The sequence below is a fragment of the Capricornis sumatraensis genome, chromosome 23, assembly GCF_032405125.1.
Source record: "Capricornis sumatraensis isolate serow.1 chromosome 23, serow.2, whole genome shotgun sequence".
Lineage (NCBI taxonomy): Eukaryota > Metazoa > Chordata > Mammalia > Artiodactyla > Bovidae > Capricornis > Capricornis sumatraensis.
The window spans coordinates 51448491-51475439 of record NC_091091.1 but is presented as its reverse complement, the minus strand read 5'-3'; the positions used below and the strand labels follow the sequence as shown (position 1 = coordinate 51475439).

General features: G+C 61.1%; 1 protein-coding gene across 1 annotated transcript in view; it reads right to left on the bottom strand.

Annotated features, from left to right (window-relative positions):
• Nucleotides 1-26186, bottom strand: part of ADGRA1 (adhesion G protein-coupled receptor A1) — a 32761-nt gene extending 6575 nt beyond the window's left edge. Inside the window, exons 1-6 of the mRNA XM_068961380.1 lie at nt 26076-26186; nt 25404-25480; nt 23729-23852; nt 21249-21376; nt 20117-20240; nt 15698-15843 (exon numbers count right to left, since the gene is read on the bottom strand). Of these exons, the coding sequence (XP_068817481.1) occupies nt 15698-15843; nt 20117-20240; nt 21249-21376; nt 23729-23852; nt 25404-25480; nt 26076-26186 (710 nt within the window). The remainder of the gene's footprint in view (nt 1-15697; nt 15844-20116; nt 20241-21248; nt 21377-23728; nt 23853-25403; nt 25481-26075) is intronic.
• Between the last annotated feature and the right edge of the window lie 763 nt (nt 26187-26949).

Genomic DNA, 26949 nt, shown 5'->3' with positions numbered 1-26949 from the left:
CTAACACCAAAAAAAAAGATGTCATTTTCATCCTAGTAGGTTGGAATGCAAAAGTAGGAAGTCAAGAAACACCTGGAGTAACAGGCACATTTGGCCTTGGAATGCAGAATGAAGCAGGGCAAAGACTAATAGAGTTTTGCCAAGAAAATGCACTGGTCATAGAAAACACCCTCTTCCAACAACACAAGAGAAGACTCTACACATGGGCGTCACCAGATAGTCAACACCGAAATCAGACTATATTCTTTGCAGCCAAAGATGGAGAAGCTCTATACAGTCAGTAGAAACAAGACTGGGAGCTGACTGTGGCTCAGATCATGAACTCCTTATTGCCAAATTCAGACTCAAATTGAAGAAAGTAGGGAAAACCACTAGACCATTCAGGTATGACCTAAATGAAATCCCTTATGATTATACATGCTTATACAGTGAAGGTGACAAATAGGTTCAAGGGATTAGATCTGGTGTAGACAAAGTGCCTGAAGAACTATGGACAGAGGTTTCTAATACTGTACAGCAGACAGTGACCAAAACCACCCCAAAGAAAAAGAAATTCAAGAAGGTAAAGTGGTTGTCTGAGGGGACCTTATAAATGCCTGAGAAAAGAAGAGAAGTGAAAGGCAAGGGAGAAAGGGAAAGATATATCCAACTGAGCGCAGAGCTCCAGAGAACAGCAGGGAGAGACAAGAAAGCCTTCTGAAGTGAACAATGCAAAGAAATAGAGGAAAACAACAGAATGGGAAAGACTAGAGATCTCTTCAAGAAAATTTGAGATAGCAAGGGAACATTTCATGCAAAGATGGGCTCGATAAAGGACAGTAATGGTATGGACCTAACAGAAGCAGCAAATACTAAGAGGTGGCAAGAATACACAGAAGAACTGTACAAGAAAGGTCTTAATGACCCAGATAACCGCGATGGTATAATCACTCATCTAGAGCCAGACATCTTGGAGTGAGAAGTCATGTGGGCCTTAGGAAGCATCACTATAAACAAAGCTAGTGGAGGTGATGGAATTCCAGCTGAGCTATCTCAAATCCTAAAAGATGCTGCTGTTAAAGTGCTGCACTCAATATGCCAGCAAATTTGGAAAACTCAGCAGTGGCCACAGGACTGGAAAAGGTGTTTTCATCCCAATCCCAAAGAAAGGCAATGCCAAAGAATGCTCAAAGTGAAAGTGAAGTCGCTCAGTCATGTCCGACTCTTTGCGACCCCATGGACTATAGCCTACGAGGCTCCTCCATCCATGAAATTTTCTAGGCAAGAGTACTGGAGTGAGTTGCCATTCCCTTCTCCAAAAGGATGTTCAAACTACTGTACAATTGCACTCATTCCATATATTAGCAAGATTACGCTCAAAATCCTTCAAGCTAGGCTTCAACAGTACATGAACTGAGAACTTTCTGATGTACAAGCTGCATTTAGAAAAGGAACCTGGGTCAGGAAGATCCCCTGGAGAAGGGCATAACTACCTACTCCCGTATTCTTGCCTGGAGAGTCCCATGGACAGAGGAGCCTGGCGGGCGACAGTCCACGGGGTCGCAGAATCAGACGCGACTCAGTGACTGAACAACAAGAAGCCAGTCTGTCCCCAGACGGTGAGGGGGTGAAGGTCCCCCAGGGTCAGGCAGGGGCAAGGTGACCGTGCCTCTGGGCCTCTGAGCATCTCCTGGATGCCGGCACGTGACGAGGCAGCAGAGGAACAAAGGTGCCAGTGAGAATGCCGTCGATGCCCTTCCGTCCGCAGGCGCCCTGACCGGCTCCCCGAAAACCGCTGCGGCGGCTCCAAGACGACAGCTTGGAATCAGGAGCAAGTCTAGATGGCTGCCAGCCTATCGCACAGAGACCAGTCACCAGCTTATAAAGATCAGTCACCAGCTTATCAGAGAGACCGGTCACCAGCTTATAAAGATCAGTCACCAGCTTATCGCAGAGACCAGTCACCAGCTTATCGCAGAGATCAGTCACCAGCTTATCAGAGACCAGTCACCAGCTTATTGCACAGACCAGTCACCAGCTTATCAGAGAGACCGGTCACCAGCTTATAAAGATCAGTCACCAGCTTATCGCAGAGACCAGTCACCAGCTTATCGCAGAGATCAGCCACCAGCTTATCAGAGACCAGTCACCAGCTTATCACAGAGACCCGTCACCAGCTTATCACAGAGATCGGTCGCCAGCTTATCACAGAGACAGGTCACCAGCTTATCAGAGACCGGTCACCAGCTTATCACAGACACCAGTCACCAGCTTATCACAGAGACCAGTCACCAGCTTATCACAGACATCAGTCACCAACTTATCAGAGACCAGTCACCAGCTTATCACAGAGATCAGTCACCAGCTTAGCAGAGATCAGTCACCAGCTTATCAGAGACCAGTCACCGCACAGACCAGTCACCAGCTTATCACAGAGACCCGTCATCAGCTTATCACAGAGACCGGTCACCAGCTTATCAGAGACCAGTCACATGCTTATCAGAGACCAGTCACCAGCTTATAAAGATCAGTCACCAGCTTATCGCAGAGACCAGTCACAGCTTATCACAGAGACCCGTCACCAGCTTATCACGGAGATCGGTCACCAGCTTATCGCAAAGATCAGTCACAGAGATTGTTCACCAGCTTATCACAGAGACCAGTCACCAGCTTATTGCAGAGACCAATCACCAGCTTATCAGAGAGATCAGTCTCCAGCTTATCACAGAGATAGGTCACCAGTTTATGGCAGAGACCAGTCACCAGCTTATCAGAGAGACCAGTCACCTGCTTATCACAGAGACCAGTCACCAGCTTATCACAGACATCAGTCACCAGCTTATCAGAGATCAGTCACCAGCTAATTACAGAGACCAGTCACCAGCATATCACAGAGACCAGGCACCAGCTTATCGCAGTCACAGGGGAGACAAAAGTGCTGTTTGCAGTGACATCAGGTCAAAGCCTTTGACTGTGTGGATCACAATAAACTGTGGAAAATTCTGAAAGAGATGGGAATACCAGACCACCTAACCTGCCTCTTGAGAAATCTGTATGCAGGTCAGGAAGCAACAGTTAGAACTGGACATGGAACAACAGACTGGTTCCAAATAGGAAAAGGAGTACGTCAAGGCTGTATATTGTCACCCTGCTTATTTAACTTATATGCAGAGTACATCATGAGAAACGCTGAGCTGGAAGAAACACAAGCTGGAATCCAGATTGCCAGAAGAAATATCCATAACCTCAGATATGCAGATGACACCACCCTTATGGCAGAAAGTGAAGAGGAACTAAAAACCCTCTTGATGATAGTGAAAGAGGAGAGTGAAAAAGTTGGCTTAAAGCTCAACATTCAGAAAACGAAGATCATGGCATCTGGTCCCATCACTTCATGGGAAATAGATGGGGAAACAGTGGAAACAGTGTCAGACTTTATTTTTTGGGGGCTCCACAATCACTGCAGATGGTGACTGTAGCCATGAAATTAAAAGACGCTTACTCCTTGGAAGAAAAGTTATGACCAACCTAGAGAGTATATTCAAAAGCAGAGACATTACTTTGCTGACTAAGGTCCATCTAGTCAAGGCTATGGTTTTTCCTGTAGTCATGTATGGATGTGAGAGTTGGACTGTGAAGAAGGCTGAGCGCCAAAGAATTGATGCTTTTGAACTGTGGTGTTGGAGAAGACTCTTGAGAGTCCCTTGGACTCAAGGAGATCCAACCAGTCCATTCTGAAGGAGCTCAGCCCTGGGATTTCTTTGGATGGAGTGATGCTAAAGCTGAAACTCCAGTACTTTGGCCACCTCATGCGAAGAGTCGACTCATTGGAAAAGACTCTGATGCTGGGAGGGATTGGGGGCAGGAGGAGAAGGGGACGACTGAGGATGAGATGGCTGGATGGCATCAAGGACTCGATGGACGTGAGTCTGAGTGAACTCTGGGAGATGGTGATGGACAGGGAGGCCTGGCGTGCTGCGATTCATGGGGTCGCAAGGAGTCGGACACGACTGAGCGACTGAACTGAACTCAGGTCAAAACCCTGGAGGCTCTTTTTTCTAAATTGAAAATTTATATGGGGGCTTCCCCGGTGGTCTAGTGGGTAAGAGTCTGCCTGTCAATGCAGGGGACACGTGTTCAGTCCCTTATCTGGGATGATCCCGTGTGCTTCGGAGCAAAGAAGCCTCCGCACGGCGGCTGAGCGCACCCACCTGGAGCCCACGCCCCACAAGAGGCCATTGCACCACACCTAAGGAGCAGCCCCGCCCACCACAGCTAAGGAAAGGCTGGGTGCACAGCGGTGAAGACCCACTGGAGCCAAAAATAGGATAAAACAAAAAATAAATAAATTTAAAAAATAACTTCTATGGAAACATTAAGGGCTCGGGCTATCTGAAAAGCAGGCATCATGCCACACCCCCGACTGCAGGGACGGACCCTGACGCCCAGCATCAGGACCAGAAGGAAGGCTGACAGCAGGCGGGCTGCTCAGCTCTGCCCCATCAGGCTGGCGAGGGGCCTCCCGGTGAGGCAGCTGCTAAGCACGGCCCCTCTGCTGGGAGCCTCCCTTCCTGGGGCGAGGCTGGGGCTCCTCACAGGAAGACAGACCGCCTGGCAGGGGCCTGTGGAGGCGGCACTTTCAGCCTGGTGACAAGCAGTGGCGGGAGATAAGCCCCCCAGCCCCGGCCTGGGCCGGGCCCCCCGTCGCTGCCTGTAGCCCCTCCGGGCCTGCTCCCACCTGGACGTCCCGCTGTCCCTCTCCTGAGCATGGTCCCTCCCACTGCTCTGTCGCCTGCAGCTCCAGGTCCAGCCTTACCCCCTCTCGCTGTAGCTCGGTGCCCGCCTCACCATCGTGTGATGCCCCCCAAACCGCTGCCCGCCTGGCATGACTGCACACGGTCTGTGCTGCTGCAGGGCAGCTGCCGTCTGCAGGTGAAGGCGCCGCGGTGGGGCAGGGCCCACTCTGGCCCAAGCTCCTCCGGCCATGAGCTCCGAGGGCCTCCTCTTGGGCCCTGGGTGTGAGCACGGGCCACGAGACCAGCCTGGAGGGAAGGAAAAGGGCAGCGACGGGCCCTGAACAGGCCGGATTCGCAGGGTCTGCTGCAGGCCAGCGGGGCCCGGCCGACCGAGGTGGGACCACCCTGGTCCCACCTGGGGGCCAGACGCTGGAGCTGCCCCCACCAGGCGGGGCTGCGCAAAGGAGGGGCCTCTGCAGACCCCTCGGGTGCAGGGAACAGCCCCCAAGGCTCCAGCTCAGCGCCCACAGGGGCCACGCCAGGCCAGACGGAGCTCCAGGGACAACAGCCGGGCGGCCTCAGGGTGTGGGGAGGCCTCAGGGGAGCCAGTTCTGCTCTGGGCGCACAGCAAAGGGGCCCGCCTGCCGGACCCCCCGCCCCCTCCGCTGCCCCCCCACCATGTCCCCCAATGCCGCACTGGGCCCAGCATGCCGACAGGTCCACGGAGGAAGCCCTGGGTTTGGGTGAAGAGGCTCCTTCAGCACGTGGTGAGGTGACGTTACAAGCGTGCAAGGGGCCTCTGCTCAAGTGTGCAACCCACAGCGGGCCCAGGGCCCAGAGCCCCTCAGAGGACCCCAGCCACCCAGGGACAGCTCACCAGGAGACCCCGCTGCCGGCCTCACCTTGGGCAGGTCAGTGACCCCTCCTCTCCCTTCCCTGGCACTGCCCATGGGTCCAGATGGGTCCCCCGGCTCGCCCAGGAGGAGACCCAACCCAGCGGGGGTCTGGAGTGCTGGGCGGGCTTGGCCCGCCTTCCCCCAAGGTGGACAGTACCCCCAGCCCCCTGGGAGGGGCTGCCGCCTGGGCCAGACTGAGTCCGGCAGGTGGGCTCTCACAGCCTCTCCGCCGCCCCTGGTCGGGCCCCTGCAGCCCGCCGCCTCCCCCTCTGCGGGGAGCCTCGCCCTTCTCCGGTGGTTCGGCTCCGCGTCCAGCACCTGCGGGACGGCGGCCGGCAGAGGGCGCTGGAGGCCCGGGGCGCTGTCCTCGCGGCAGCCGCCTGGCGCCCGGGCCGGTGCGAGGCCCGGCCCTGCCCCCGCCGCCCCCGTGGACCCCCCTGCTCCGCCTCAGCTCCCGCCCCAGTGGACCCCGCCCGGCCGCTCCAGTGAGGGCGTGAGCCCAGGGCCGGGGCGGCCGCTGCAAGACGCGGGAGCGTGGAAGCTCGGGTCAACCCTGGGGGCTCCGGGAGGGCCCGGCCCACGCGCCTGGGTTGCCCGCTGGCTGGTTTCGGATTCCAGCGCCTGGACTGCGTATGATACATTTGCGTGCTGCTGACTGTCTGACTGACGGTCGTGTCTGACTCTTTGCGACCCCACCGACTGCAGCCCGCCAGGCTCCTCTGTCCATGGGATTCTCGAGGCAAGAATGCTGGGGTGGGTTGCCATGCTCTCCTCTGGGGGATCTTCCTGACCAGGGGCAGACCCGGGTCTCTTACTTCTCCTGTGTTGGTAAGGGGGTTCTTAACCACCAGCGCCACCTGGGAGGCCCCGATGATAAATTCATGGCGTTTCAACTTGTTCCAATAGGAGCAGGAAACTAACCTGGTCCCCAAGCTCACACTACCCAGAAAGTCATGTCCCAGCAGAAAGCACAGAATTGTAAGTGGAATCACAGGGCGGAACCTGCGAGGCACGTCACCGAGAAGGGTGGGTTTGTAGGGGGTGCAGTGTTGGCGCCCAGGCTCCTACTTCCGGCTGGGGGAGTTGGAAGGACACCCGTGACAGGTGATTCGGGGACCTGCCTACCTAGTCCTACAGCAGCGGAAGGACGGACTGATGGACAGATGGCCCAGAGGGGGACGGGAGGAGGCTGGGTGCTCAGTGGGGAGTGCAGATGGGACCCCAGAGCCCCTGCTCCCAGGAAAGATGAGCAAAACCTGGGGGGATGGTGGGGTCACAGACACACACCCCCCCCCCCCCCCCCACCAGGAGCAGCATGCCTACAGCACCTGGCCACTTATCCGCACCACGCAGCCAGATGGTGACACAGTTTCAGACACGGGTCTGGGAAGCACGCTGGGCAGTGAAATAAACCTGATAAAAATATAAAATGAGCGAGTCCATGTGTATACGGCCCCAAATCAGTGCAGACAAATTTGGGTAAAACTATAAAAAAGGGCGATAGAAGTCATGAGTCAGGACGGGGGTGGGGCATGGCCGAGTTTCCCGCAGAGGAGGCTTCTGTTTCTTCCTTTGAAGGGCACAGGACTGTTTCATAAACCTGCATTGATGTTTTAGGCTTTTGGGGGGGGTATAAATGTTCTATTTCTCAAAAAAAAAAAGTTTTTTTAAAAAAGAGGAAGGACCAGCCCCCCACCGAGCCTGGGGTGGAGGGTGAAGGTTCCGGCAGCTCTGCCCACCCGCCCAGGCCCCTGCCCGCCCTCTGTTCTGTCTTCAGGGCCTGGGGCCTGCTCTGCACGCTCCCCTGGCTGCTGACCGGAGCCCACGTGCAGTCAGGGTGCTCCCGGGACAGGGAGCCCTGGTCGGTGGGCTCAAGGCCCAGGTGGAGGGTGCTGTCCCTGCCGAGGCCCCTGCGCCCTGTGTGGGCATGCGTGGTGCCCGCCGGGAGTCCCTGTGGGTGTCGGCCAGCTCCACGAGCCCCAGCCGCCCTGGAGGCCTCACAGAGGGGGCTCCAGCGACCTCTGGATGCTGGGGTTTTCTGACTCTGACCCACGGGCCCTGTCTGCTCCAGCTTCAGTGTTCAAGTGGGGCATCTGTTTACCGACCTCGCGTCCTGAGTTTAGGGCCCCTGGGAAACTTCACTTTGAAATCCCAGCAACCGCCCCCGGTGCCTGTCTTGTGTCAGCTGAGCTGGGCAGGCCCTCTTTCCAGGTCACGGAGCCCATGCTTCCCTGACTGTCCGAGGGGCCACAGGAGAGGACAGAGGACTGCAGCGGCCAGATCCTCCCGCCACGGCTCAGCGACCGGAAGGGTCCAGCAGGGGAAGGTGCCCACAGCAAGGACCCGGGAGGAGAAGCCGCGCCAGGCTGTGAGGAAGGGCCCGAGGGCCTGCTGGCCGCGCTGTCCACTGTCCAGGCCAGGCAGGCCCGCCCCCAGGATGGCCTGAGGAGCTGCCATCAGCTGGCAGACGCCGGCTGGTCCATGCCCTTGTGGAGCCTGGGTCTCTGTGGATGAGATCCGCTGACGTGAACGGAGGGGTTGCTGCTCCTGGGCCCCCGTATCCTCGAGGAAGGGGGGCTTCACTTGGAGGAGGGGCGGGCTGGAGACCTGGAGCAGCCCAGGGCAGCCGGCAGCAGCTGGAGGCCGGATGAGGATGAGCTATGGACCTGCCCGGGCGCAGGCCTTCAGCCCCGGAGTCTGACCCGGAGGGCACTCCCCCTCTGGGCCCAGTTAGTGCTCCTAGTGTCGGTCAGGACTTCGAAACCCGAGAGATCAGGTCAGTGATTTCAGCTCGGGTGAAAGAGCCATCCATGTCCATCACCCAAGTATGCGGCTTTGACAGCCACTGACGTGCCTCTGAGATGCAGACCCTCATGTCCAGCTCGCACTGGCTGGCGGTGGGCAGAGGAGGGTGAAACCCTCAGGAACTTGACGCCTGGAGAAGAGCTGGTGGACGAAGGCCTGGGCCGCGTGAGGTGCAGAGGACGCCTGCCTGAGCCCCGACCAGCCGTGACGCTGCTCCAGGACAGGCCGTGACGGTGCTCCAGGACAGGCTCCTGTTCAGAACGTGGTGCTGATTTAGTCGCTCAGTTGTGTCCGACTGACTCTTGGGAGCGTAGCCCGCAGGCTCCTCTGTCCGTGGGACTTCCCAGGCAAGAACACTGGGGTGTGAATACCGGCGTGGTCTCCTACAGAGACCAGGAGGTGTGGAAACCCAGCAGCATGATGTGTCCTGATTCTCGGGGGTAGGTCCCCGCACGCGAGGCCGTCCACTCGCGTTTAGCTGGCAAAAGCCCCCGTGTTCCTGGGCCGGGCCTGTGAGCTGGGCCGGGGTCCCAGATGCGGCCTCACAGGGTCCTGCTTGGCCCTGAGCCCTGAGCCCTCTGCTCCCAAGGCCACACGTGGGGCCGTGTGGCTCCACCCGGCCCAGTGCTGGGACAAGCACGTCCCAGGCCCCCAGCCGGCTTTAGCCTCTGCCCTGAGAGGGGGCCCCGGGCAGAGGGAGCCCCGGGGACGCCTCCCTCCCCCAGGCAGGGCGGTCCAGAGTCGGGGCCAACTGCCTGTGGACCACAGACGAACCAGGCTGTGGGCACCACCAAGTGGGCTTTTCAGGCCTTGAGACAGGAAACTACTCAGGGCCGCTTTGTCAGGAAGGCAGGGCAGGCTGCAGAGGCGTCTGGGCCGATTCAGCACGCAGCTGAATCGGCCCAGACGCCAGCAGTCACAGCCAGAGCTGTTTGATGCTGAGGTTTCGGTGGAGTCCCTGGGCCTGAGTTCCCCTGTTGAACTCTCCCCCCGCCGAGATGGCCGTCTCAGGAGGGGGTCTTGGTTGTAGGGTGGAGCCATCGGGAAGCGCTTTTCCAGAGACGGCGGAGAGCCTCCTCGCCCCTGGCCTGGCGCTGTGTGAGGACACAGCGGGAGATGGGCCCCAAGGCCAGGAGGCTGGTCCCAGCTCCGTGTGCTGCTGGTTCCCGCTGCTCGGTTGCTGTCAGATCAAGTTTCCAAAGTCCCCTGCGCGATGCCCTCGAGTGCGCCCCTGCCCCGCCAGGCCCCTGCATGCAGGCCAAGCCCTGGGCGTGTCCGTGTCCCCACACGGCCCCCTCGTGAGACGTCTGCATTTCCTCCCGGGCTGTGCCGACCACTCACCCGGCATCTGCACTCCTGGGAGCCCCTCCCCTCCTTGCGAGCCTGCACAGACTGTCCCAGACTCAGCCTGAGGGTCTCCTTCCCGCTGCAGCCCCTGGAGGTCCTCCTGCAGAGCCAGCCACCACCTCCTCGCTGAGCACTGGGATGGGGCGGGGGGGTTACCCTAAGGATCTCGTGATGACAGCTGAGCCTTGGGTCTACAGCCACACAGCCATCATCTCTGTGCTGAGCACTGGGGTGGGGGGCCTCTGGGGGTCCCGTGATGATGGCTCAGCCTCTGGGCCTCACGTCAGAACACAGAGTTAGTCAGCCTGCTTTCCGCCAACAGCAGCTCAGATCAGCATGGACGTTGCGCACACCAGGCCCAATTGAACAGTATTTACTGACTTGGCGTCATCTCTCGATCGTGGTTTCCACGTTTAATGAAAAGGAGCTGTGAGCCCAGGTCTGAGGATACAGGGGCAGGGCAGCCCCCCAGGTCCCGCGGGAGGACGCAGCGAAGCCTCCCTTGGATGAGCTGCGGAGGCTGCTGACAGTGTCCCCCAGGTGGGAGAGCAGGGAACCCCTCCCGCAGGAGCAGAGGGAAGGCCCAACCCGCAAGGCTGAGGGGTGGCACCCCTGCATCCCAGGTAGTGATGCCCCAAAGGAAAGCCCTGGGCTGGGACTGACAGGCCAGGAACCCAACTCAGACTCAGGTCACAGCTGTCAGGGACCCACGAAGGCCTCGACTCTGCCTGGTGACCCCTGGGAGGCCCACGGCCCGAACTGTGATGCTTCCTGGAGGCCCCCGGGGCCACGCCCACCTACCCTGCTGCCCGTCCCCCACAGAGAAAGCAGATGCTGACTCGGTCCCGCGCCCACAGAAGAGCCCGCAGGGCCGCCTACCCCAGCCCGGACCCTCGCTGAGCCCCAGCCTTGCCCTTGGAGCTTTCTAAACACGGGAGGGATGAAGTGGCTCCTTCCCACCCCTGGGATCAGGGTCCCACCCTCAGCCACGTGGCCCTCCACTCACGCAGAGCTTCCCCGTCTCTAAGGGTCTCAGCATGGCTCTAGAGCAGACATCCCCTCCCTCCACCGCCTCCTGCCGAAAGCCTGATGATCTGGGGGACACAGCACGGTCACAAACAGTAAGCGGGTGGAAGGAAAGACCTCACGATGAGTGAAGTGAGCCCACAGCACGCAGACCTCTGGGTCAGCAACAGCAGTGCCCAGGGGGAAAGTCACGCCATAGGTTCTACAGTCAGAACAGACAGATCTCAAATTGGGAATGTGACTTGATACTGTAAAGAACCGGGAAAGAGGAAGAGCGAACTGGATTCAAATCAGCAGAAGGAAGAGGGTAATAGAGACTACAAGCAGAGATGAATGCGACAAGGCGATCATTAGTTGGCTGCTGACGTGTGCGCTGGGGCAGCTCTGAGATCTCTTTGTGCCCACGTGTCCTTATTTTGTAAAACAGAAAGTCATCTTCCCTCTGAAATGTGTGAAAGCACTTTGTAAACTATGAGATCTTATTAAACTTACTTTATGACAGACACATTTTCTGTTCTAAACAAAGTGCCAAATAGCTGTAAAGCCCATACCAGCACTTGGGCAGAGAGCTTGACAGAGTATGTGCTCAATAAGTCCCCGATTTCAAAAAAGAAAAAAAAAAAAAAGAAAGAAAGTCAATGAAATCAAAGTTAGTCCTTTAAAAAGCATAACAGAATTGGCCAACTGTTGGCCAGACTAAGAGAAAAAGAGAAAGGGCTAACGCAGTCCTGCAAGTCCTCACCAGGGCAACGAGGCAAGAAGAGAAAGGAGGACGTCCAGGCTGAACACGAAGCAATGAAACCCCCGACGTGGAGAGGAAACCATGTATGTGTGTGTGGTCCCAAAGGGCCCCCTGAGAGTCCCTGGGGCTAGCAAGCAACGTGAGCCGCCTCCAGGACACACACCAGCAAACAAGGTCCGCTGCGTTTCTGCACACAAGCGGGCTTCCCTGGGGGCTCAGATGGTAAAATAATCTGTCCGCAGTGCAGGAGACCCAGGTTCAATCCCTGGCCAGGAAGGTCCCCTGGAGGAGGGCATGGCAGCCCACTCCAGTCTTCTTGCCTGGAGAACCCCATGGACAGAGGAATCTGGTGGGCTACAGTCCACGGGGTCGCACAGAGTCAGACACAACTGAGTCACTAACACACGTATGTAAGCAATGAACAGCCTGAATACTAGATTAAAGAAACAATACCATTTACAACAGCATGAAAATACTAAGAAAATAATTTAACCACGAAGCACAAGATGTGCGCGCTGAAAACTGTAAACATTCCCAGGAGGAATGAAAGCCCTTCGTGAATGAGCGACACCCTGTGCTTATGGACTGAAGACTGTTCGTAACGTTAAAATCCGCTGGATCACAGAAGAAGCTAAAGAACTCCAGAAAAACCTCTACTTCTGCTTTATTGACCACGCCAAAGCCTCTGACTGTGTGGATCACAACAAACTGTGGAAAATTCTTCAAGAGATGGAAATACCGGACCACCTGACCTGCCTCCTGAGAAATCTGTATGCAGGTCAGGAAGCAACAGTAAGAACCGGACATGGAACAACAGACTGGTTTCAAATAGGGAAAGGACTATCTCAAGGCTGTATATTGTCACCTGCTTATTTAACTTATATGCAGAGTACATCATGTGAAATGTTGGGTTGGATGAAGCACAATCTGGAATTAAGATTGCCGGGAAAAATATCAGTAACCTCAGATACATAGATGATACCACCCTAAGGGCAGAAAGTGAAGAACTAAAGAGCCTCTTGATGAAAGTGAAAGAGGAGAGTGAAAAAATCTGACTTAAAACTCAACATTCAAAAAACTAAGATCATGGCATCTGGTCCCATCACTTCATGGCAAATAGATGGGGAAACAATAGAAACAGTGACAGACTTTATTTTTCTGGGCTCCAAAATCACTGCAGATGGTGACTGCAGCCATGAAATTCAAAGATGTTTGCTCCTTGGAAGAAAAGCTATGACCAACCTACACAGCACATTCAAAAGCAGAAACAGTACTTTGCCAACAAAGGTCCATCTAGTCAAGGCTATGTGTTTTTCAGTGGTCATGTATGGATGTGAGAGTTGGACTATAAAGAAAGCTGAGTGCCAAAGAATTGATGCTTTTGAACTGTGGTGTTGGAGAAGATTCTTGAGAGTCCCTTGGACTGCAAGGAGATCCAACCAGTCCATCCTAAAGGAAATCAATCCTGAATATTCATTGGAAGGACTGATGCTGAAGCTGAAGTTCCTATCCTTTGTCCACCTGATGGGAAGAACTCACTCACTGGAAAAGACCCTTGATGCTGGGAAAGATTGAAGGCGGGAGGAGAAGGGGACGACAGAGGATGAGATGGTTGGATGGCATCACCGACTCAATGGACATAAGTTTGAGTAAACTCTGGGAGCTGGTGATGGACAGGGAGGCCTGGCGTGCTGCAGTCCATGGGGTCACAAAGAGCTGGACGCGACTGAGCGACTGAACTGAACTGAATAATGTGAAAACGGTGACACTTCTCAACGTGCTCTCCAGATTCAGTGCGGTCTCTGCCCAGAGTCCAGTGGCCGTTCGTGCAGAAATACAGAAAACTATTTTAATGTTAGTGTGAACCAGTGAAGTTGCTCAGTCGTGTCTGACTCTTTGCGATCCCATGGACTGTAGCCCCCCAGGCTCCTCTGTCCATGGAATTTTCCAGGCCAGAATACTGGAGTGGGTAGCCATTTCCTTCTCCAGGGGACCTTCCTAACCTAGGAATCGAACCCAGGTCTCCCACACTGCAGGCAGACGCTTTACCGTCTGAGCCACCAGGGAAGCATAATGTTAGTGTATGTTTTTAGTTCTCATCAGAAAGCCTCGGAACAGAGTTGGGAGAACTCAGGGCTCTGCCCAGCGCGGGGCCTTCCCCAAGGCCCAGCAGGATCTGGCGTGCTCTGCCCGCAAGGGGCCCCGCAGCACGCTCCTCCCAGGAGGTCCCAGGAGCTAAATCCTTGCTGCAGTTGGTAAAGCACAGTTGACTTTCCCGTCCTGGGGGTTCAGGATGCAGTGAAGCGATGCCCCCGGCGGCCCAGCGGGGAAAGCCCCCTGACAAGGATGCTTCTGGGTGGAGGAGAGCAGGACGGAGGCTCCAGGGCAGAGTTCAAGCCCCAGCGGCCCTGGAGGGAGCGCCTCCAGCCCCTGACAGTTCCTCCTGGTCTCTGGGGTCCCCGTCGTCAGCCTCTGTCCTCTGGAGAAGGTCCAGGCCCACGGCACCTGCTGCCAGCCCCAGGCCAGGCTGGGCCAGAGAGAGCGGCTGGGCAGGGGGGCAGGTAAGTCTGAAGCAGATGCCTCCCCCTCTGACAGCCACACCCGTGGGGGTGCGTGCCAATGACCGAGGGACCCTCGGGGCCACCGCACTGGGTAGGCGGCCTTCAGCACCAGGCTTCTTGTCCCAGGGGCAGCAGACGCAGGCGGGTGGGCGGCAGCGGTCCCCAGGAGGCACTGGGGGGAGTGAGCTGCGGGTGTGACTGTGCAGCTGGCCTGGGCCCCTGCCCCCATGACACAGAGCCACAGGGCCAGCCGGGTTACGCGCATTCGAAGCCACCGCATAAAACCACAGCTTGCTCCACCCCATTCTTCAAACCACCAGGCAGCTCTGCAATCAGTTTCAGCTCCGGAAACGGAAACATATTTTGAGAGTGATTTTTAAACCCGGGGGCCTCCCTGGCAGGAGATAAGATGAAGAAATCTCGCCTCCCTGGCCCAAGCTGCAGCAGAAGCCACCAGCCCTGGTTGCCACGTGGCAACGTGTCTGCTCCACGTGAAAACCAGACAGTGTCGGGAACGGGGGTGGGGGCTGGGAGTCACGATACTCACTTAAACAACAGCGTTTTTATCTGCCTCACCGGACGCCTCTGCGGGGCAGGCGCTCATGAGGACAGGCCAGTGGCCCCTCAGGTGCGGAGCCTGCTCCGGGGGGGCTGGGCCCCACGTACCCCCCACCCCCGCCCTGCACAGGCCACGACCCCAGGAGCCGCTGCCCCTCACGGGACCACTTGGGTGCGGCCATGCCCAGGATCCCAGGCCAGGGCCCCAGACACCCAGCACCATCCCACTCAGGAGCTCGGGCAGCCCCTGGCGGGCTGAGCGCCTCACGGCGGTCACCAGGGCGTCCAAGGCCCTCTGAGCTCAGGTGATGGCCTGGAGACGGGCCAGGTGATGGCGCTGGGCAGTGGGCACCCAGGATCTGGCCACACAGGCTAATCTGGGCCTGGCTTCTGCCAATGGCTGATTTGGATTCAGTCTTGGTTCAGGAAATTGGAGGGCAGAGGCCAGCAAAACATGGATTGCTGTGAACCGCTGCCTGGGTGGGGCAGGCCCATCCTTGCCTTAAGGGGCTGAGCTGCGCTGCAGTCTCCCGAGAAGTGCTCCTGAGGCGGCCCAGACAGGACGCTCCCGGGGCGCCCCAGGCCGCGTTCTGGGAGGATGTCTGGGGGTCCCACTGGCCCCAGGCCTGGTCCCACCACATCCACCCCAAACCCTCCCAGTCTGAGGAGGGAACAGGGACGACCAGCTGGAGCAGGGGCCCCATTCAAATCCGCGTCCAGCCGCGCGGTCACCTTGAGGTCAGGTTCCCCCCTGCTCACCGAGACCCGTGAATAAACTGAAGCCGAGACCAGGACCTTGGCCCAGCGCAGAGCCGTGTCCACCTGCCCACCCACGGCGGGCGCCGGGGGCCTCCCCGCACTGACTCGGCAGCACCAGAGGGCAGGAACCCCACACCTGGGTGTCGACCCCATCCTGGCTCCCCCGCCCTGGCCCCCCCAGCCCCGGGCACCTGGGCCTTCCATCACCCCTGGGCCCAGGCTTCCCCATGGCCAGCTTGCTGAGAACCCCCAGGAAGCCCAGGGCTGGGGGTCAGACGCGCTCGGTACCTGAGCAGGGGCTGCTTGGGGTGTGGCGGCTGGCCTGCCCCCGGGCACAGCGGGGCCTTCCTGGTCACCTGCGTGTAGATGTTCCTGGCAGTCACCCCGATCCACAGCAAAGCAGACAGCGTGGAGTAGTGCAGCACGATGCCCACCTGGGGGAAGAGCCAGTGAGAGCCCGCCCGCCTGCCAGCGCCCCCGCGCCGAGCCTGAGCCCCGGCTCCCGCCCTGTCCCCCAGCGCCCCCGCCCCGAGCCTGAGCCCCGGCCCCCGCCCTCTCCCCCAGAGCCCCCGCCCCGAGCCTGAGCCCCGGCCCCCGCCCTCTCCCCCAGAGCCCCCGCCCCGAGCCTGAGCCCCGGCCCCCGCCCTCTCCCCCAGCGCCCCTGCCCTGAGTCTGAGCCCCCTCCCTATCTCCCCCCACCCCCCACCCCGCGCCCTTTCCCCGAGTCTGAGCCCCGCAGCCTCTCCTGCTACCCCCTCCCACACCCTCAGGAAACAGCTCAACAGCGACAGGAAGTGGGCCTGGCAGGGGCCCTGGGGTCCGAGGGCAGACACCGGGCTTCACAGGGACTCAGAGCTCAGGGAAGATGCGTGGGTGGCCGGGACCCTGAGCCAGCTTGGCCTCCCGCAGGGAGCTGTGGGCACGCCCCCTCCTCCTGCCCGCCCTGCCCCACCCCCGCCCCCAAAGCCTGGTCCTAGCGGGGAGACTCCTCCTGCACGGGGGAGGGGGGGGCATGTGGTCAGCGCGGCTCAGCTCCCGCGGATCCCGCAAGAAGGGAGGGGCGGAGGCGCGGGGGTCTCCCGGTTGCTGTGCCTCGGTGATCAGAAGCTGAAGTTCACTCCTTGCCTGTCGGAGTCGCTCGTTATTATGGAAAGAGCCCCGGCCCCCTTGGCGGCTCTGCTTTAGCTAATTGGGCGTTCATTCCACACCCCATCATCGCCATCCAATTCTGTAGAATGAGGCCACCTTTGAAGTAATGACCTGACGTTTTGCGATGACAGGTAAAATATGGTTGTGATTGTAAGGATGTCAGTGTTTTAAGGAATACAGAGATTCTCTAAACAAAGGTAACATCGCACCGTTGTAAGGATTTATCGCATGCAGAGTTCAGCTTCAACTTATGAGAAAGCCCCGTAAGGACGGGTGGGACTGTTGTGAGAACGCTGGACTGAGTTTCAGTCGCTGCCCGCGCGCGGGAGCGTCCAGGCCTTCTCTCTGCCCGGCCTGGGAGCCGGAGCCCGCGACCCCCGCCTCTGGCCGAGAGGAGGGGGCGGACCTGAGCCGCGTCCTTGGGGTGGGGCCTGGGCCGGCCCCGCCCGCGCCCGTCTTCCCCGAGCGCCGGGGACGTGCCAGCCTGTGGGTGACGGAGAGGCCGAAACAGCAGGACCTCCCAGACGCCAGCCTCAGGTGGACACGTGCAGAGGTCGCCGCAGGGCCGTCACGCCGTCCACACGGCCCTTGAGCCGCCCCGGCCGTGCCGGGCTTCCGCGGGGCCATGGAGCCCCCGGCGCGCGTGGTGTCGCAGCCTCCGCGCGGCGCGCGCGGCTCTGGTCCCATAACGACCACCCCTCCTCTCCAGCCCCCAGCTCTGGGCCCGAGCGCCCATCACGGCCCTGGGGCGCGTTTCCCTGAGACGCCGCCGGGGTGGGGGCGCCGCTGGCTGTGGGGGCCGCTGTTGAGCCCAGGTGGTGGTGAGCTGGGGTTGGGCACGGTGGGCCAGGCTGGCTGCCGGCCGGGGCAAAACCGCCCTGGGGCTGATGAATCGTCCCCCGTGGCGGGGGCAGCGGGGCGCCCGGAGTCTGCAGCCCGCAGGACGGCCAGCTGTGCGGGTTCAGTCTGAGCGGGTCTGGAGGCGGGAGGTCCCCGCCCAGGACACTCACGGCTCTCCCTTCTCAGACGTCTGTCCATCCGGTGCACGCTCTTGGGGACCAACAAGGCTGACGTTGGGAGGACAGTCCGCTCTCCATGGGCCGCCGCTTGAACGTTCATTTCACACGGAAGCACCCTCACAGACGCCCTAGAAGGATGTTCGACCGAATGTCTGGGCACCAGGGCCAGTCAGCTTGACACTGGACAGAGCGTCACACCTTCCAGCCGACCCGGCTTTGAGCTGTGCCCCGGGGTCCCTCTCCTCCGGCAAGTGTGGGGCCCACGGTCACGGCCTCCTAGCCCCGCGCCTGTTCTCTCTCCTGACTGTCCCTCCCGGCGAGCCTGGCCTGGGGGCCACGGGCCCTCTGCTGGAATCTTGCCCTCTCTGCCCCGCACCAGAGCCGACTTCAAGTGAGCGAGTGGAGCTGCAGTTCCTTCTGGAAACGTGGACTCGGAGCTGAGGGGGGGCTGTCACCACGAGGTGACCAGCAGGACTTCTGAGGCCCTCCAGGCATGTCTGGCCCTGCCCGTGACACACTCAGGGGTCCAGCGTGCTGGCCTAGCCTGGCCGTGGCTGCCACAGGGATGCCTGGCCCCCTAGCCTCCGTCTGGGCAGAAGGCTTGGGGACCGTTCCCGGGTTGGGGGCCCCCGGCCGGGCTCTTGGGACTGTAGGGGTCGTGGTGCACCTCACACGGGAGGTGCTGAGGGGTGGCGGCCCCAGGTCCCAGGGCCCCCCGCAGGGAAACGTGGACATACAGGGAACAGCCCATTCTGCTGCTTCCAGACGGCTCCGCGTCTCAGCAGGTGTTCGGAGGCGGACGGCAAATTCGATTTCCCGGGGCTCCCCCGGGGGTGTTTCTGCAACATCGAGAGACCCCCAGGAGCGTGTCTGCCCTGCGTGCGGTGCAGGGGTGTGCTGGTGAGTTTTCGGCCAGGCACCAGGGACAGGTGCAGAGTCGGCCTCCTGGTGGGATGGTTGGCATCCACACGCGTTTGTGGAAAGCTGACCTCTCTTCTGTACTCAGGAGCCTGGGGACGCTGGAAACTGGGCCCTTATATCCTGCCGCACGGGCCTGGCACCTTGTTTGCAGGGGGAGCGTGTAGGGGCAGGAGCTCACAGACAGTTCCCCCCGAGGCAGCCCTGCCCAGTGGGAGCAGACTCTTGCCCTCTGACACCCAGGAGTTGCCAGCAGCTGCTGTTGGTGCAGAAGGACAGGTCAGTTCGTGTGGACAGAGGAGCTGAGGTCAGCAGGCACACACGGGAGCTGAGGTCAGGAGGCACACACGGGAGCTGAGGTCAGCAGGCACACACGGGAGCCAGGGAGTTGAGCTGAAGCAGCCTCCACGGCTGTCGCCATGCTCTTGTTGAATTCACACAACCAAGGCCACAAGGGGGGCCTGTGAGCTCGTGTGCTGGCCAGGACACTTTCTCCATGTGGTCCTGGCAGATGGACAGCCACTAAATGAGTCCTTGGTGAGATGCCCTGTGGTCCATGGGGAAGCCCCCACCTGGCCCCTGATGAGTGCTGGAGGTGTCTGCCCGCCGGGAGGGGACTGTACCCCCGGAGGGGACTGTCCATCTAGAGGGGACTGTCCTCCTGGAGGGGACTGTCCACCTGGAGGTGTCTGCCCACCTGGAGGGGACTGTGCCCCTGGAGGGGACTGTCCGCCAGGCTGAGCCGAGGCCAGGTGTAGGTGGGCTGTTGAAAGGCTGGGGGGAGAGAGCAGAGGGGCCTCGATGTCCAGCTGCACGGACCCTGGGCCTTTGTCCTTGACTCGCGGCTGACGGAGGGGCCTCTCTGGCTCTGTCAGGACCAGGGGGTACCTCATACGCGCCCTTTCTTTTTTGGCTTCGCTGCGAGGTTTGTGGGATCATTTCCCAACCAAGGATCAAACCCACAAGCTCTGCAGTGGAAGCTTTGGAGTCCTACCCACTGGACCACCAGGGAAACCCCTTTCCCCTCTTTCTAAGAAAGGCCAGGCGGAGCCACGGGGGGGGGAAGAAGACCCCCCCAGGACTTCTCCCAAAGGCCCCTTATCACCCAAGAGGGCCAGACCTTCCAGTCAGTGTGAGAGCACTGGGTGCCTCGTGGGGTGGGCACCCCCAGCCCCTGGTTGACCCGGCAGTGAGGGCCGGGTCTCCCTGGTAAGGAGCTGAGACCTCTGGGCCAGGACGCTTACCTGGGCCGAGGGAGCAGGCCCCTCCCCTGAACTCCTGCCCACCCATTTGCAGGAGAGGCAGGTCGAGTCCCTACTTCTGTGATCAGCCAGTTTGTTGGAAATTGACTGTCTCGTTAACATGTCACCAGGGGCTTGGAGAAAACTAGTCCAATTGGAAAATAAACTAAATAACGTGATCAGGCGCTGAGCAGATCGGTCAGACTCACACAGGGGAGGAACTGTGATACAGACGCACTGGGTGCTAGAGTGCCCGGCAGGAGAAGCCCCTGGACAAACGCCATGTCGTTTCACACTCAGGACGATCATCACAAATCTCCCCCTTGGCTGGAAAGTCGATGAACACTTCAGACCTGGCAGCAAATGAAGACAGCACTCACCGCCTGGCACAGGGTCGGGAATCTGGTGCGGTTGATGCCGCCCGCGAAGGCGGAGAAGGTCAGGGCCGCGTGGAGACAGAAGTTCAGGAGGGTGTGCCGGCCCAGGCGGCTGATCCGGATGGCGCTGCGGGGCGAGACCGCGGTTAGCAGCGTCTCCCGAGGCGGGGGGCGGGGCGGAGCGGGGGCGGGGCGCCCTCTGCTGCACAGGCCTTGCTCTGTCCTGCTGGGACCGGGACTGGGCTGGAGGCCTCGGGTGGACGGGGATCGGCTGGGAACAGCACGCTAGGGAGACCAGGCTGGGGGCGGATGGACAGACTTGCTGTCCACTCTAGTTTGTGGCCTCGGGTGCTTGGTGTAAAGTCACCCTGGGATGCTGGGCCTGGACGTCTCCAGTCGTCATATAAACGAGGACCTAGAGGCCCTGGGACCTCACAACTTGTCCGAGGTCCCCGGGGAAGGTGCGGGGTGGGGAGGGGAAGCCGGTCTGGCTTCCTCATTCCCCGGGTGGGGTTCTTTGCATCTGATTGAGTCTGCACCTTGGGAGAAGGCTGTGGCTGACTGACGACCCCACAGCCGTGACTGCCGCAGAGGACGCTGCTTGGGGTGGAGTCCATGCCCAGGGCCAGCCAGGCAGGGCCCACACTAGGCTTCTCAGTCTGTGCCTGCAGCCGCGGCTGCAGCCACAGCTTCCCTGCAGCCTCGGTCACACTCAGGCCTCCACCTGTGGCCCCGGCCCGAGACGTGCCCAGGCTTCTCCCCTGACCACAGTTATGCCCGTGGGCCAGGCTCTGCCCACGGCTCTGCCCATGGTCTGGCCCCTGATGGTGGCCAGGACTCCTCCTCGATTTTCCCAGGTCATCTTTGAGGGACGTAAAGAAACCACTGGACTCCCCTGTGGCCGGCCAGCCCAGAGCAGGGCTGCTCTGAGGGTTGTGCAGCTACTTGGACCTCCTCGGGGCGCGGGCTGTCGGGGCCCTTGGAGGAAGAGTGCGTGTCACCTGACGGGATGAGAACTTGAAGCCTGGGACGTCCGTCCCCCAGCACTCAGCCACCTGCGGCCGCCAGGGCCACCCGGGCCTGTGAGGCACCTGCCCGGGACTACTTTCTACATGAGGACGGAGAGGGGGCTCACCTTTGGTGGACGACGTAGGTGGCGGCGGAGGCCAGCAGACACAGCAGCATGACGGCCGTGCAGGCATACACCACGGGGTGCAGGAGCTCCCCTGGGGACGGGGGCAGGGAGAGGACCGTCCTCAGATCCTGGAAAGGACACGGAGCGCACCGCGTGACTGGCGTGGCCGGGCTCTCCCAGGACCAGCGTCCGCCCTGCAAGCTCCTGGCCATTCCTGCACCAGCAGACATGCTGGGAACGCCTAGGGCAGGGGCAGGGCCCCTAACCCGGGGAGCGCTCAGGGCTGAGGTGCCCAGCACTCGGCTCAGCCGCCAGTGTCCCCGTGGGCTCTGACGGCCGCCTCCCCAGGGACAGCACCGGCCGTCAGAGGCACCTGTGTGACGGCACCGCCCTGGGAGGCTCCTGTCGGGTTGCCCCCAGGTCCTTCTGTGGGCCGCACACCCACTGGCGCACTGCTGGGAAGGTCTCCCAGGAGAGTCTGTGCCCAGTCTCAGTGGTCCTGCTGGGTGTGAAGCCGCCCCAGACCCTTGTGGCACCCTGCCTCCACTGCGCATCACACGAGAGCCCTGCTGCGGGCAGCGGCCCCACAGTCCAGGGGCGCTGGGCTTCAGGGACCCGGCTCAGGTCAGACATAGTCCTGGGGTGGCCCTGACCCGAAGGGGCCAGGGCCTTTGTGAGAAGGAGGATCAGCAGGAGAGGCCACAGCGGCATGGAGGGGGGGCGTCTACACGGCAGGGAGCAGCCCTGGGACGCCAGCCTCCTGGCCTAGGAGGAGGAAGCACTGTCTACACGGCAAGTAGCGGCCCTGGGACGCCAGCCTCCTGGGCTAGAAGGAGGCGCTGTCTACACGGCAAGCAGCGGCCCTGGGACGCCAGCCTCCTGGGCTAGAAGGAGGCGCTGTCTACACGGCAAGCAGTGGCCCTGGGACGCCAGCCTCCTGGGCTGTGGTTTGAGCCTCCTGCTCTTGGGGCTTTGCCACAGCCCTCCGGGGAGAGCCTCTGCCCGTGGAGCGGGCGCTCTGGCGCCCACTGCCCAGGTCAAGGGTGGGGCCCGTGCTCCATGCTCTGAGCCTGCTGCTCTGCTGACGCAGCTCCAGGGGGTGTGCTGGGCTCTGGAGGGCACCCTGGGGGCCAGGCTGAGCCTGTGGAGTACGGTCCGGCAGCCCCGTGAGACCGCCTGAGCTGCCCTGGCTGTGCCCGCAGGGCTGGTGCTCAGGGTTGGGCTCTGCCCTGCTCCCCAGACCGCAGAGTGTCCATGCTGAGGTGCCTGCCCCGGCCGAGTGGGCAGCAGAGGCGGCTGATGGAGCCTCCAGGATGCAGTGGTGGGGGACGGAGGGGCACCCTGAGAAGGCCTGGGCCTGTCCACAGTGGGAAGTAAGAAAACTGCTGTCAGGCTCAGGCTGCTTGTCTCCCGATGGACGTTTCTCAGCCCAGAGGACCCGAGGCCTGGCCGGCCAGGGGCGAGCTGAGATGCCACTCTGGGCCCAGCCTGGCCTCTGCTCCCTGACTTTGGTCTGATGCAGACTTGGGTGAGAAGGTTTCTGTCACCGTGGCAACGGTGGATGGAATTCAGTCCCCTGGGAACAGGCACGGCGTGACCTGGACGCCAAGGGGTCCTGGGCGTCTGGCTGCCCAGGGGCCCCGTGGACGAGTCAGGCAGGAACAGCGCCCGTCCCAGAGTGAGCGGGAGGCCAGGAAGGCGCCGTGCTGCTTGCAGACCCCAGGCCAGACACGCGCTGTCCACCGGCCCCAGTCCTGACCATCCACAGGCCCCGAGGACCCCTGTCTGATGTGCACGGGCTCAGGGGAGAGGCAGGTGGGGGACACGGGCCTCAGGACGACTGGGGAGTTGGCTGTGTGTCCCAGGGACCCTGCTCCAGCACCGGGAAGGTGGTGCCCCGAGGGGCTGCGGTTAGACTCCGGCAGGACTCAGGCCGCATCCCGAGGAGCCCCTTCCGAAGGCATGGAGGCCGTTGGGCCCGTCCTGCGGCCAAGAGTCTGCACCCCGGTGACGGGGCCTCCCAACAAGGGCAGGATGGGCTCCCGGTGGAGAGCGGATGCCTCACGAGGGGGCGGCGGGGCAGATGCCAGCGCTGGGGTCTCGCTTTCGGGGTGTTGGGCTACCGCAGCCCACCCCCAGGGCCCCGCGCATCCCGAACTCTGAGTGTCTCCGCCGGGCAAGGGCGGGAAGGGGTCTGGTGCCCAGGAGTCCCATGGTGTTTCTGCACCTGCCAGGCTCCACGGGCACTGGCCTCCTGCCAGACACAGCTCACAGCGAATGTCGAGGAGAGACAGGTCTTCTCAGTCAAGTCCTGATACCAAAGGGTCTTTTCTTCCCGGAGTCCTCGGCTGTGACGGTTTGGCTTCAGGTCTGACGGGGCTCTGGGGGCGTCCCCAGGCCTGTGCATGAGACTCCTCTCATGGGAGACGACGGTTTGGCTCTCCGGGGACAACCTCACTGGCTGAGGCCGCCTGACTCACCGTGGAGGCACGCTGGGGCCTGTGTTTCTGGTTTACATCCACGTGCAAGGGCCACTGCGGGTCCGGCCTGGCCCGTTCTCCGAGGGACCCAGTTGGGACCCACACCCTCACATCTCGCCTGGAGCTGAAGGGCCAAGGGGGGCCAGCCTCCCCGGGGGCTCACAAGTCCCTTCCCCACCTTCTCTGGGCACCGTCACTACCCCTCAAGACTGAGGTCAGACCTCCGACTCTTGTCTAGGGGGGCAGGGATGCGGGGGTGGGGGTGGTTGAGCAAAGCAAGCCCGTGCTTCCAGGTGCAGTGTCCGCCTGACGACTGCGTCTGTGGAACGCCAGCCCAGCGGGGCTGCGACGGGGGAGCGTGTGCAGGGCCTGGACCTGTGGCGGAGAGCTCCCCTCCAGCGCACGCAAGCTGCCAGGTTCTGTCCACGCAGGGAGACCCCTTTCCGCTGCGCCGAGGAAGAGCTGGGAGTGCCTCTTCCGCAGCAGGAAACTAGCTGGGAGCCTTGGTTCTGGACACAAAGGCGCTTCCTGGGCCTGACGGCCACGCGACCTTGGAGCGCGCGGGGTCACCCCACCTTCGCACCCCCTCCTTTCCATCCGCGGGCCCACTTTTGAGGCTCCATGTGGTGGTGTGGGGTCTTTGACCGCCAGCAGCAGCACCCACAGTATATGCTTCGGGAGAGACAGAGATCGGATTCCACTCGGCCTCCTGTTTCCGTTTCCTTCTCCAAATCAGACTTGTCAACAGCGCTTTCTACATTTTTAGAGGTGACATTTAAAATTCAAACTAGGTAATGCAAACGGCGATGCATTCCATATTTTAAAGTTCGCACATGTACAAGTGCCTCAGAAGAATCCACTCTGCAAACATTCCACCAGCAAAACCCTTCTGATGGTCCAGTACCTGGTCAGATGGCACCCACTGAATAAGGCCCGTGGAGGCTGTGGGGCCAGCCGTGCGCTGGGACCGGGGACCGCGGATGGAACATGGGCCTCCGGACCGAGAGGCATCCAGAGAGCCCAGGGAGGAAGGGAGGCGAAGCAACCCCGGCCTTCTTGCGAACGAGGCAGCCCACCAACTGCTGAGAGCTGTGGGCCTGCCCCAGCTCCGGGGCCAGGGCTAACGATCCCACTCATGTCTTCGCTCACAGGACGGCCAGTTGAGACCACAGTGGGGTGTGTCGAGGCTGCGGTGGGGGGTGTACAGGCAGCGTCGGGGTGTGTCAAGGCCACGGTGGGGTGTGTACAGGCCACGGAGGGGTGTGTGCAGGCCACGGCAGGGTGTGTCTTGTCCTGAGGACCTGGGCTTCGCCGCCCCGTGGCGCCCGCAGGCTCTGAGCGGCGGTCCCGGGGCAGCAGTCTGGCTCGCGTTTCCCCTTCCTTTGCGTCTTGTTGTGATCTTCTTGGATGTGTCCTCTCTGTTATGTTCTGCAACCACATCAGGATGTGGAGAAAGACAAGGAGATGGAGGACGCCGTCAGGCCAGGCGCCGCCTGTCTGATCACATGAGGCGAAGTGGCCTCTCCGGGCTGTGGGTCAGACTGTCTCTGGGCGTCCATCCTGTGCGCTCAGACATCCAGGCTGGGCCCGTGGGCAGCTGGAGGCAGGCAGGACAGGCTCTTCCGCCCGAGGTCATCCCGACCCAGAGGCTCCCGGGGGCCCCTCGTCTGCCAACCTGTCCTTCCTCCCCGAGGGAGTCCAGGAGCGCAGACGCACAGGGCAGGAGTCTGCCCGATCGGGGCACACGCCATCCTGACGGGGATGCTCAGGGGTGTGCGGCATCAGCTTTTGAGGGTGTGCGAGCTGTCTGCACAACGAGGAACTCTGAAGAAAATACATTGAGAACTACCACGGGCTTCCTTCCAGACCAAGGGTCACGTGCGAGAAATGGTCCCCGTGAAACGGTCCCCACCAAGGGGAACCAGCAGGGGGCGACACGCTCTGAGAGACGCAGGCAGGTGCCTCAGCTGTTGGAAGGTGAAATACTGGCCCGAAGGGGACGGGACATGGCAGGCGGGAGGGACCCACTGGCGCTCCGGGGAGCTGCCGGCGCGGCGGGCAGGTCAGGTCAGCTGAGCCAGGGCCTGAGCCCCTCAGGTCTGGCCGGGTCTCCCCAGCCTGGATGGAGCCCCTGGATGCCCTGCGGGCCCCTACCTCCCGCTGCCCCCCGGCTCCGGCTTCCCGGCCCCCGCCCTGCTGGCCTCTCTGGGGTTTGACTTCCATCCTTCTCGGGGGAACGTGGGTGCTCCTGTGTGGACTGGGGCCCCCGCGTGGGGTCTGGCCTTGAGGGGGCCTCTCACCCTGTCCTGGCCCCTGAGGACTGAGCAAAGGTCAACCCCGCTCAGACCCAGCGGGGCTCCACTGAGCTCCCCTTGGGCCGGGCCGGGCCAGGCGCCACCGCTGAGCGGTCCCCGAGGTGCTCGGGCCCCAGGGTCAGTGAGCTCAGCCTCCGGGCCATGCTCAAGGCCACAGGGCTGTGGGAAGCACACGTGCTAGCCCTGCCGCCCAGCCAGTCCCCAGAGACAGGTGTGGCCGGACAGCCATGCCTACGGGACCGCCGGACGCCGCACGCAGGAAGGACAGAGCACCTGGCCAGGACGGTTTTCACTCCCTTCCAGGCCTGTCACTGTGTTCCCTGGGAGACCTCGTTCTCTGCGGTTTTGGTGAGGATCACGGGGCTGCTCGAGGGGAGTCTGGACGGGGCTGTCGCAGCAGCAGCCGTGCAGGTGGCCGCTGTCAGCCTCGGCACGAGGGTCAGGGCCCTGAGGGCTGGCGATGGGACCCGACTTGGCCCGAGGAGGCCGGGCTGTTAGGTGCAGGCCCCCTGCCCCCAGGGGTGTCCGCCATCCCGAGGGCGCACAGGAAGCTTGCTCAGAAGGCAGCGTGGGCTCCAGCAGGCCTGCCCGAAGATGCTTAGGGCTCCGAAAGGTTCAGACGTGGCCGCGGCCTCACTCAGGGCCCAGAGTCGGGGCAGCCGACTGCCAGGGCCAGGGCCGAGCAGGTGGCTGGAGGGGGCAGCCTGGGCGCGGGGCCAGAGCCACTGGCGGCCGGCTTTCCTCCCCACAGCCTCCAGGGCCCTCGAACAGCTGCCCCGTGGGCTCCCAGACACGTGCAGGAACATGCTCGCGCCAGACCCGGAGGCTTGGGCTTGGGTGCAGCCGCTCCTTTCAGAAACTCTCCCCAGTGTGAATGTGACTTCTTAGGACTGGAACCAGTGAGCC